The following is a 12,940-nucleotide window of genomic DNA, read 5'->3' as shown; positions in this document are numbered from 1 at the left end:
ATGAGGAAGTAGTGTGTGTGAGAACTGTCAATAATTTTTTTCCAATACAAACACAACTAAGAGAAAAAAAAACTTTTCACTCATACCCTGTGCAGCACATGATTATCTGGGATGCCAATCATAAGTTAATGATATCACTCTGATCATAAGATTTGACCCAGGCATCGGCCTCATGGTTACAGTAGTCATGGAAATGACATTTCAGATTTTTCTGGGGTATATTAAACCACTGAATAAGTAGCCTGTATCCTTTTATTGCTGTTTAAATGGCACTAAATTGCTCTGTGCATGTTATTGTTTTAGATCACCATTATAGAACATAGGAGTGGTTGCAAGTAGTGAACATTAGAACCTCTTCTAGTTTATTTTTTCATTTACTCACCCAGTGCAAGAAGGCACGGGCTGTGATTCTTGGTCTTCTGTACCTGGAACTACCCTCTAATTGTTTTATTACATGATATGAACATGTGCATGTCCAAGAGTAGGTAATGGTCCCCTGTCAGGGAATTTCACTGAGATTATTTAACATTAATACGAGTTTCTGTAGCCTGTCTATGGTCCCGCAGTGGCTAGAAAAGGTTACCTCCCATTTCTCATGCTTTTCCCACCCAGAGAATTTTCCATTTCCGTGAATGCTCCCTCAACATCTATAGGCTCTTTCCTCCACGTCCCGCCTCTCTCATCCTCATTAGTATTTAAAGCTTCACACAACAAATTGGCAAGTCCTGGGGAGATCTCATTGTGGGACTCACTAAAAGTGGCTAAAATTCTACTGAATTTCGCATTCAATAGATTTCAAGGGACCACTAAGGCTCATATAAAAGCAAAAAAAAAATCATGTCAGGGGACCTTTAAAAGACTGTTCTGCTGTTAAACTGGCAGCAGTGCCTCTGGGCTCACTTTAAATGCACCATGTCATATTGTTAAAGTAGGGCCCTTGTGTTAACAAGCCATACAACACTGTGTGATCAATTATTAGCCAAGTGAATATTTGGAGAATTAAATATAATATGGAATAAGGGAGTGTATTCTCAAGGGAACATATTTTTCATTAGGTTATGTAGCTGAATGTGGGAAAAATCCCCAAGTCCCATCCCATTTCACATCCCATTTCATCTTTTAAAGTTAGAATAATAAACAAATAGCTCCAAATAAACAAATAAGCATTTATTAGACATAAAACAAAGAACATTTTAGCCACTCTTCTTTTGAACTACAGTTATAAAGCCTCCATTTATGGAACCTGTTTCTTAATGTGTAACAATGGCAGGCCTTTACACATCACCTGATTAAATCCAGGTTGCATTTCAATTACAAATTTATACAGCTTGGAGTTGCACTATATGCATATATATTGATCAGAATACTCACTTGCCTAATAATTGCACACACAGCATAATGCTCTGTAACGAGTTTTCTTTTTGAAAGCAAGTCAACAGGCAACCAAATGTTTAATTTCCTGGAAATTAGAGACCTAATGGGGCTTTTATTATATTAAAAGAATCAATGAATTATTGTATGTTTTACTTCACAGCCAATGACTTTAAACAGAAAACACTGAATTTGAAATGTTTTCACCCAGTTTTCACGCATTGCTAATCTGCTAACAGTGCCTTTTTCCCAGTCTCCTAGCAGAGTTTTTTTTCAGCTCTGGTATTTGTTTGACAGACATTTGATGTTACTGGTTGAAATAAATTTATAGTGTAAATAAAGTAAAACAGATATTTTAGATATAAAACAATGTTGTACAATATTAATTTGTGTAAATAAAGTTACACAAATTTAAATACCTGAATGCACCATTTGGTCATATGGCAAATGGTGATGTGTAAGGGACCAAACAGTCAGGCAAAGAACACCAGATTTTTAGTTGGGTTTTTACAAAGGGCGCAAATGAAAAAAGGCTCAACTAAACATACCGAAATCAAATTCATAAGCACTAAGATTTAAAGTGGCTTGGCCAAATTACACAAAGGGAACATTACAAACACCAATTACAAAATACATTATAGGCCGGTACCAAAAACACAAAATCCCCCCTTAGAATCCCCATGCCGGGTATAGCCAACATGGTCCCCTTCAGGATATAGGATTAATCAGGCTCGGCTTTGCCTACACAGGATGTGTTACCAGAAGGACCCACCCCCCCAAACACCACCGGTAAGCAAAGAGAAGATGATTAACAAACATAGCATTTTATATTTCTATCCCTTTAGTCTTCTAATGTGTGACCACCATATAAAACCCTGCAAGGTTAAAGAAAAATAAAATTATATTAAAGTAAATTATTGTGGTATGTAAGGAATTATTTGTAAAAACTGTAAATGATAAATAACCTGCAGAGGGTGTTTGTGCACTATTACTCTGTCTGGCGGTGGCCATCATATGGTGGTAAAATTTACACAGTAATGCAATTTTGCACATAAGTGACATTATCCCCCCACCCAACCACCCCCACCCCCAGTGTATCACTTTGATCATAACACATTTTCCTTAAGAAGATTTATTCTGAGCAGCAGCTGGTCATGTGACATTGTGCCAGGAAACAATGTAATAAGGCAGCATGATATTTAAAGAAATCAAAGCCATTATCGTGAAATACTGCACTCCCAGGGTTCGTCTCAGCGATACAAACATTGGGGGGGGGGCAGTGGTGGCCTAGCGGTTAAGGAAGCGGCCCCGTAATCAGAAGGTTGCCGGTTCGAATCCCGATCCGCCAAGGTACCACTGAGGTGCCACTGAGCAAAGCACCGTCCCCACACACTGCTCCCCGGTTAAGGAAGCGGCCCCGTAATCAGAAGGTTGCCGGTTCGAATCCCGATCCGCCAAGGTACCACTGAGGTGCCACTGAGCAAAGCACCGTCCCCACACACTGCTCCCCGGGCGCCGGTCATGGCTGCCCACTGCTCACTCAGGGTGATGGGTTAAATGCAGAGGACAAATTTCACTGTGTGCACCGTGTGCTGTGCTGCTGTGTATCACATGTGACAATCACTTCACTTTATTATTATACAAAATACCAAGTCTCAACTAACTGTGGTATAATAATAGCTTTGGTATTGTGAAACATTGAATGTTGGAATATACAGGGAGTGCAGAATTATTAGGCAAGTTGTATTTTTGAGGAATAATTTTATTATTGAACAACATCCATGTTCTCAATGAACCCAAAAAACTCATTAATACCAAAGCTGAATTTTTTTGGAAGTAGTTTTTAGTTTGTTTTTATTTTAGCTATTTTAGGGGGATATCTTTGTGTGCAGGTGACTATTACTGTGCATAATTATTAGGCAACTTAACAAAAAACAAATATATACCCATTTCAATTATTTATTTTTACCAGTGAAACCAATATAACATCTCCACATTCACAAATATAAATTTCTGACATTCAAAAACAAAACAAAAACAAATCAGTGACCAATATAGCCACCTTTCTTTGCAAGGACACTCAAAAGCCTGCCATCCATGGATTCTGTCAGTGTTTTGATCTGTTCACCATCAACATTGCGTGCAGCAGCAACCACAGCCTCCCAGACACTGTTCAGAGAGGTGTACTGTTTTCCCTCCTTGTAAATCTCACAGTTGATGATGGACCACAGGTTCTCAATGGGGTTCAGATCAGGTGAAAAAGGAGGCCATGTCATTATTTTTTCTTCTTTTATACCCTTTCTTGCCAGCCATGCCGTGGAGTACTTGGACGCGTGTGATGGAGCATTGTCCTGCATGAAAATCATGTTTTTCTTGAAGGATGCAGACTTCTTCCTGTACCACTGCTTGAAGAAGGTGTTTTCCAGAAACTGGCAGTAAGACTGGGAGTTGAGCTTGACTCTATCCTCAACCCTAAAAGGCCCCACAAGCTCATCTTTGATGATACCAGCATACCTCCGCCTTGCTGGCGTCTGAGTCGGACTGGAGCTCTCTGCCCTTTACCAATCCAACCACGGGCCCATCAATCTGGCCCATCAAGACTCACTCTCATTTAATCAGTCCATAAAACCTTAGAAAAATCAGTCTTGAGATATTTCTTGGCCCAGTCTTGACGTTTCAGCTTGTGTGTCTTGTTCAGTGGTGGTCGTCTTTCAGCCTTTCTTACCTTGGCCATGTCTCTGGGTATTGCACACCTTGTGCTTTTGGGCACTCCAGTGATGTTGCAGCTCTGAAATATGGCCAAACTGGTGGCAAGTGGCATCTTGGCAGCTGCACGCTTGACTTTTCTCAGTTCATGGGCAGTTATTTTGCGCCTTGGTTTTTCCACACGCTTCTTGCAACCCTGTTAACTATTTTGAATGAAACGCTTGATTGTTTGATGACCGAGCTTCAGAAGCTTTGCAATTTTAAGAGTGCTGCATCCCTCTGCAAGATATCTCACTAATTTTTACTTTTCTGAGCCTGTCAAGTCCTTCTTTTGACCCATTTTGCCAAAGGAAAGGAAGTTGCCTAATAATTATGCACACCCGATATAGGGTGTTGATGTCATTAGACCACACCCCTTCTCATTAAAGAGATGCACATCACCTAATATGCTTAATTGGTAGTAGGCTTTCAAGCCTATACAGCTTGGAGTAAGACAACATCCATGAAGAGGATGATGTGGACAAAATACTCATTTGCCTAATAATTCTGCACTCCCTGTAATGATCTTAAGGGTACTTGTAGGTAAATTGTAGAGGCCATCTGGAAAATGACTCTGACTCTTCATAACAATTACAAAAACCACTGATAAACATCATTAATTTAGTAGATACATTTCTTTTAAAGCTTACACTGTATAATGCAGGAATACGTGTTTTTCTGTTTTCTCAGGTCTGAGCCAATGATTCCCATTTAGACAAGAGATTAGTACCTTTGGTTAAAAAAACAAAAAATGTTTGATATCAGCAATGTAAAATTAGTTTAATCAGCCCTGAGCAGTCCAACTCTCTTTTAAACCAGGACTTAGTGTTTCCATTTCAGGGATTGGCAGCTGAGTCTGTGCCGCCTCTTATTAATGACTACCTATCAATCACCTTCTAATTATGGCCTGGAGAGACAGAGTCCTTCAGAAAAACAATCACTGGCTTTAATCACTTGATTAAGGCGTGGCTAAACTGGTTCATAACTGCTTTTCCTTGGAGGCTAAATTTAAGATTCTGTTCACCTTCCCTTCCTGCTTTTCTTACAGCTTAACACATGCACAAAAGACTTTAAGCGATACAGGTCTTTGTTTCCAAACAGCTATTTTAATATGGTCTCCGTCTCCCACTGGACATGGATTTTTTTCAAGCATAGGTGTATTCTTTACCAGGCTTATTATCTTTTAAATACATATTCGGCACAGACCCAGTCAATAAACAGATGTAAGTGGGTATGGAGCATAAACAGTCCTGTTTTTATCTTCTTGTTTGCATTTTACCCTCCCTTTTGTATTTCTTCATTCTCTTCTTTTTGTGTTCCTTTCTTTATCTTTAATCTAGTCTAGTAATTGGCTCTTTTGTTAGTCACTTAGGGAAGCTTGTTAGAAGGTAAGCAGGAGTGCCGCATCTGCTGGATCCTCCTAATCAGGTCTGGCCTAATTGCTCTAAATTGTGTTAAGTGTTTGAGGGGAAGGTTAGTGTCAGCACCATTATTGACTGACACACACACACACACACAGTCTGTAACAATGTCAGTAAGATTCACAACACAAGCTCACTGTGTTTCTTTGAGAAAGTGTGTGGATTCCTGTCTTTGTACCAACCAGTAAAACACAAGCTATTTATAGAAAGCCTTGCTTCTCAAGCGGTGGTACTCTGGCTCTCTCTAGTCGTAAGCAGGGAGACTGAGATTATTGTTAATATACATAGCTGTTCTGTGTTTAAATGTAGTCATTATTCTTATTCTTCAATATAGCAAAGGTAATATCCTCACTTTCTGTATGTTTGCAGTATTGTTAGTGGATGAGTCAATAATATATAATATTCATATTTGGAATAAAATTACTTCCGGTGTTGACTAGTCAAATAGACCAATGCAACTTTGCATTTCTGCATTATAATGATGGAGACAAATATTTTCAGAGGTTGTGCTCATTAAAAAGTTTGCGAACCAGTTATGTTAAGCACACGGCCCAGTGATTGATGTCATACTAATAAAATGCAAGTCATTTGTATTATGTTACTCCCAGGTGTTACATGTGCAGCATGTTTTTCCATCTTTGTTTCCAAATTTTGCTTCAAATGCAGAATGTGTCTTCACCTCACTTTTGTGTGCTGTGATTTTGTGCAGTTTCATGCAATTGTTTAGAAACCGCAAGCACTCACACAAACATACGCACACACACACACACACACACACACACACACACACACACACACCAGTAGTGGAAAGCTGAGCTCCAACATGGCAGTAATGGGCTCAGCATTGTACCGCTGCTATGTAGGTCAGCCCTAATTACCGCTTCAGGATACACTTTCAAATGAAACAAAATGGCAGATATAGAAACAGCCGTGAAAGTCTAATAGTTGAGTCATGGTTTTTATTATGCAAGCGTAACAATCTAAGCCATTAGCTCTCTGTAGATGCTTGTGGATGAACTGATGGAATCCTGCAATGTAGCTGTCGCTCGTTTGACAGTTGTGACATTATTTTGTCTGTGGAATCTGCAGTTAGTTGAATTTGTGGGTATAATTTCTAGCAGGTGGCAACTTTTTTCACACCCACTGTTTATTATGGGTGGAAATGGTCTGACAGAAATAACCAATCAGGCTGTAAAGGCCAAATCTGAGGAATTAATTGTCTACTGACTAACATAGTTTTTTATAAAACATTTTAGTTTATCAGTTTAGACCTACAAAGTCCACAGAGCTTTAAACAATTGTTTAAATGATATGAAAATTTCCCTTTGTGAGATTATTTAACATTAATGCGAGTTAGCTAGAATCTAGCCAGTGGCTAGAATCTGCGATATGTATAAAGAGTGCATTGGCCATTCTGCTTAACCATTTAGAGATCTGCAGCTCAGACAGTCTGATCTGGAATTTTTTCCTCTATAGACATCATAAGGGCAAAGGTTACCTCCCCTCTCTCAAGGCTTTGCCCACCCAGAGAATTTCACACTTCTCTCTATCATGGCTTGCAAATGTGTGAGGCATTGCAGTTGCTCAGGTATTGGATGTAAAAATGAGCACAAATGTGTATTTTTAGTTCAGTCATGCGAGCCTCAGAAGAACCAGTGGGTAAATGAAATTTTTTTTCTGGAAAAATGCCAACATGACATCCTGCCAAACATTTGGGTTAGTGAATGGTGTTGATGACGTCATTTCTGCAAAACTACAGACAATGAAATGGCACGCCCTGGGTCAATCTCATTGTGGGACCTTTAAAAGCTACTTTTTTTTTCTTTTTCTTTTTCTTTTTTTTTTTACAGGGAATTTCACAATGACAAAACCTCTCATTTCTTTACTTTGCTGCCTCTCTTGGCTCAATTGGCATAATTAACCTTTTCTGTGTTTGTAGTTCTAAATGCTGTGTGATCCTCTATTAAATGGAAAAAAAAGGTTCATTTGCTCAAAATTATTATCACATTTATTTTTCTCAGATGTATACTGCTTAATTCCACAGAGAAGGGCTAAAATCTGCCATCTTTAGTTCTCTTTTGTCCCCTGATGCATCCCTTGTTGCTCCTAATTGCGCTGATTTATTTTGTTGACTTGTGACGTTTCAACCCTCTGCTTTATTACACTATCCATTTCCCAGTGTTCCTTCTGGCCTTCCCCCTTGTAGTGTAAGTGTGTGCTATCTGCATTTTCTCACTTTAATGACATGGAAACGACTCCCATTAGATTCCCAGCGAGAACTCTCATCTCTGTTAATTGGACTTGGGCATCATTGTTTAATAGGACCTGTAGACGGTGTTAAACTCAGAGAAGACATTATTTTTCTTTATTTTGGTGGTTTGTTTCTTTTCTTTTCTGCATCTAGAGGGGTTTGGTTGAAAAGGGAGAGATGAGGATTAGAGGTGTGAACCTTCACTGGTGTCACAATTCGATTCTGATTATCAATGCCTTGATATCGATGCATCACAATGCATGGCATACATTTTCACATGATTTTTTCAAATACAAGAGTTAAGGTCTCCTACACCTGTGTGGATGCTGATTTTTTTCCCAATGAGCAGAAAAATGGTCTGTGTTTAGTCCATAATCTAAAACATCTTTCAGAACGAATGCTCACTGTGGGGCTCAGTGCTTTGTTCATTCTGCCACTTCGAAACACACACAAACTGACCCGCTATTGGTTGCTCGAATATAAGTGACATTGTGCAGGTGTAAAATTCAAAGTTCATCAAATGACCGCATCCAAGAACAAGGCCGCCAAGTGGCGCACAGCACAGCTGTACTCAGATCAGGCAGCCACAGTCAATACCGGCACTTATTTTTAACGAGAATTTTTATGCAGCCGCCAAAAAAATCACCAAGCAACGGCATTATGATATAATTGATTATGTTCTGCACCGCATCGATGCAATATCGTCCACGTCTGCATCGTGGTGCATCGATTATACGATTAATTTCAACACCCCTAATGAAGATGTTGGTATATGATCGAACATGCAATAAATGATCAGCCAGGTCACCGAGGTACAGAACCGAGAGCAGCCAGCAGGAAGATGTCGCTTTCTCCCATATGGTCTGCTTTTTAAATCTGCAGCATTTGGTATGCCAGGTAAATCTGTACATATCCCCCACTTACATGCAGTTATACAGTTTACGAATAAACCTGAATGAAGTAAAAAATCAAGACCTGCATTCAGTCAGTGGTAAATAAAGCTAAACCTGCCCCCCACAGAGTCCTTGGGTCAAATGTTTTCCTTGCTGTCCACATCTGTAAGGTGCTCCTGAAATAAAATATAAATCAAATATCAAATAGGGGGAAGTGTTTTCTACTTTTAAGACACTGAACACAGTTTCAGACCCAACACAGCACCGAATAAAAAAAAGAAGCTGGTTGCTGGTAGCTTTCGATCATATGCATTTTTCCTGTTTTGTCCACAGGTGCTACCCTTAATCTTTTATTGGACTCACACTTATTTTGTGAGTCCAAAACCCCCCTGAAAAAGTGTAGCTGCCCTCAAGGGGATGCCTTTGTTCATGTACATGTCAAAATGATCATGAAACCTGCATTAGAAGATATTTTGGTGGATCATTAAGGGCACTAAGTGTGGTATTAGTTTTGTATGTTTCACCCAGAACAATTAATTACTTTATATATGCCGTATATTATGTATACAATTATATACAGTTTAAAGGAGCATGATGATTGACAGCTCTTACACACACTACATCAATTTATGTGTGCAAACATCATTAATGATCATGTTTCTGTGATTTATTTATGTAACTTCTGAGGCTATCATTGACCTTACACCAATAAACAAGGCCCAGTGTGTAGTGCTGTGCTTTGTGGCGGTTTCAAAAACTGGATGTTATGCACAACGTTACCTTTCTTCTTTGCCTCCATCATGCTGGCGTGCTCCGCTAAGCATACAACAAGAAACAAACACTATTTTTAAGCAAAGTCCTGGGGTTAACAGCAGATGACCTGTGAAGGGATTTTCCGAGGGTTTCATTAGTAGAGAATGAGAGCTGCGCGGAGGGATAAAAAGATATTACGGGAGTAGATTGCAGGTCTGAGGTGTCAGCACTGATGTAACAGGCAGTTGCACAGATGCCCGTAGCCTTATCAACGCGCCTCATTTCCTTCCAGCCTACTCTTTTAGCTTCTCAAGACCAGAGATTAAAGAGTCTGATTGATTTTGCCGTTGACCTCCATGCTCCACGTCTTTGCATTTGTGTGAGCTTGGAGGGTCATAGAGCAAGAGAAGGCTGTGATGGAATCATTTCAGGAATACTGTGCTTCGAGTGTGTGTGTAAGAAGGGGGAAATAATTTCTGTAACTCGGTCACCTCTGTGTTCTCTACAGGGCAGCTTTGTGGCCTGCATGACAGCCACTCTGCGTCAGATGGAAGATTACCACTACGCCCACCTCATCAACACCTTTGGCAAGATGAGGACAGATGTTGTGGTGAGTTTAGTGCATCCCTGCTCTCTCTCTATTCTTGGAAAGTGTCATTACGGCTAAATAAAGCAATGTGCTGAAATCAGCATTTCAAGCCTGAACAGTGTACGTAGGGGTAAAACAAAAGCACTCATATTTCACACTGCATCCACTGTAGAATAAAAATCAATACCTAAAAACATTACCATGAGCTACTCCTTCTATAAATAGAATACGCAACTTTGTCTAAGAGAAAGTTTGATTCCGAAATGTTATTTCAGAAAGAAAGCGTTTGCATGCAGCTTTATGACTGATGCTACTGACAGTGTTTTGTATCATTAGGCCTCATCCTCATCTCATTTTACCAACTTTGCAAATGTCTGGAGCACAGTGCTCGTTTTCTTGACATGTGTCCACATCTTCAGAATAATAAATAATTTCATGTTTTTCACACTCGTAGGAGGGGGTGTGCAGATGTCGATGGTAGAAATTACTTTGTTTTTTGATTATTAATTTTATTCTAAATATTAATTTAATAAAAACATTTAAAACATACCTGAGTAGTTAAGGTATGTTTTTTTTTTTTTTTTCCTATACCCTAATTTACATGAATTCCATACAGCCGTTTTTGAATTCCATTCACTTTTTTGTGGCAGTGGTGGCCAAGCGGGTAAGGAAATGGACCCATAATCAGAAGGTTGCCAATTCGAATCCCGAACTGTCGAGGTGCCACTGAGCAAATCGCTTTTTCACTTTTGTGCGTAAGAAGGTCTGTTCTTTGTTTGAAAAATTCACCATTAAAATAGCACCATATACCTTGTATTCTGAGGTGATGTGCCATTCTCATTTGCAGAAATGGACTTTAAGTACAGGCCTACCTGGATCTGAAAAAACACCAGGACAAAACAAATCACTTAATTAGTTTACTGTTCGCTCCACTCCGTACAATAACTCTTAGTGTTATTAAGGAGCCAATGGCTGAATTTTACCCCCAGCGTATGAATTCTTTTATTAAGAATCCAATAAATTAGTTATCTAGCATCAATGAATGGAAACATCTTTCTGGCAGCAATGAGCCAACAGTCATATCACCGCTTCACATTTATTTCTGTAAGCGTGTCATTATATTGAGTTGTCAGAATCACAATGCTTGGCTCACCGGCTGCCATAATTATCAAAGAAACACAATGACAGAGCAATACAACCACGCTGTCTCTTTCACTTTTCACATGAATTCACTTTGCTTCCTCCAGTCATTGGCATTTCTAAATGTTAATAAATGTTCATCATTTTATGTGACAGAAAAAGGCAAAAAAATAAAAATAAAAAATCCAGTTTGTACTAGATCCATGTTACGTCTGCTATTGAATGAAAGGCTGTTAGTAGTAGTTTTTTTTAATCTGCTTTAGCATTTTCACCACTGTTCAAATATAATATCAGACTGTTTAATATATTTTTTATTTTAAAATGGAATTTAATTCTGTTTAAGTGAGAATCTCCAATGCAGCTTAGGGCCAAGATGGACTGACCCTTGACGTAATACATAAATAAGGTTGTGTCCATTCCAGATCATCATTTTATGGCTCTGGCCTGGAGTAGCTGTCTCATGACTGTGCCTGGGTAAGCAGTTGATGGGATGAAGTTGGCACAGCTCTGCAATGTAATTTTTCTTAACTGGCAAAGTTTGTGACATCTCAAGTGTTCACATAGTGCTAAAATGCTGAAATGTCCACATTAATATGGAGAAAATAAATGAGCCAGTTTTATTTTTAATCTTAACCGTTTTATAGTAAAAACTGGTGGCTCAATCACACTTTATATTTCAAAATTTTTCAGTCTTCATAGAACATGTTGAACATGTCGACAGCATAAACACATCCTTTTCCCCCCAGAAAGACTTTGGTAAATGAGATACACTTATAAGTCTTTTATAACAAGCTTGTGCCGATAGAAAAATTGACTTTCTCTATCTGCCCACTGTTCCCAAAGACACCTACCATATATCATTCTTCTCTTTCCAGCTGGACTTGGAAAGCTTATGAGCTTTTCACCTTGAAACTGTACACACCTAATCTAAAAAACGGTTCCCGCCCTGGGCAGTCGGCCCTTCGGAGTTCACTGTAGATTGTCCTTATCTCTGCTCTGTGGATAACGCTCTTCATGCCAAAATGCTTCCTTTCCTTTAGGATTTCCTAATGGAAACATTTATCATGTTCAAGGATCTCATCGGGAAGAACGTCTACCCCACAGACTGGGTTATAATGAACATGATGCAAAATAAGTGAGTAGCACCTTTTTTTCCCCCCTCTCCTTATCTCTCTCTTTGCTCATATTTCCCATCTCACCCTGCTGTTGCTTAGGAACAGTAGCAAGAAGTGGGCAAGGTTTTCTATTTTCCTCCCATCTTTCCCTCTCCTGATGCAAATGTCTTTACGCGGCCTTGCGTAGCACATGGAGAAGAAGAGAGGGACGCAGCCACAAACAGTGACATGAATTATAAATACCACGCTCGCTAATCTCTCTCTCTCTCTCTCTCTCTCTCCTCTGTGGTGTCGTGCTCACTTTGTTGTTTGTTTTCTGTTGTTTTATTCATGTGGCCTGTTCCCCTATGCAAGCTGGGACAACAGTGGCAACAGCCGGAACGATTTGATGTGGTTGGCGCTAGTGGCTTTTACGATATTTTTTCTTTTTTGTCGCACTTGGTTGTTAATAGTGGAATTTTTTTTTTTTTTTTTCTTTAGTGAGAGAAGACCAACTGTTATCTTCAAATCAAGAAATATTTTACCATGTTCTAATTAGTAATATCTGTGACTAAAAAATGAGGATCCGAGCACTCTTAAGGCTCATGGGAAGAGTAGATAATAATTTCCTTTATATTCGCACCTGCATCTCAGTTGTTATCGGGCTTTTTAAATGTTTTTGT

The 12,940-nt window shown here is 39.2% G+C and overlaps 1 protein-coding gene across 4 annotated transcripts in view; it reads left to right on the top strand.

Annotated features, from left to right (window-relative positions):
- dock1 (dedicator of cytokinesis 1) overlaps window positions 1–12,940 on the top strand; it is a 263,022-nt gene that overhangs the window by 160,610 nt on the left and 89,472 nt on the right. For all 4 annotated transcript variants that reach the window (XM_028961081.1, XM_028961080.1, XM_028961083.1 and 1 more), the window contains 2 exons: window positions 9,943–10,044; window positions 12,204–12,298. In XM_028961081.1, the coding sequence (XP_028816914.1) occupies window positions 9,943–10,044; window positions 12,204–12,298 (197 nt within the window). The remainder of the gene's footprint in view (window positions 1–9,942; window positions 10,045–12,203; window positions 12,299–12,940) is intronic.

This window comes from Denticeps clupeoides, chromosome 2, assembly GCF_900700375.1.
Source record: "Denticeps clupeoides chromosome 2, fDenClu1.1, whole genome shotgun sequence".
NCBI classification, from domain to species: Eukaryota; Metazoa; Chordata; class Actinopteri; order Clupeiformes; family Denticipitidae; genus Denticeps; species Denticeps clupeoides.
Note: the sequence above shows the minus strand (reverse complement) of the source record. Positions and strands in the feature narration are given on the sequence as shown.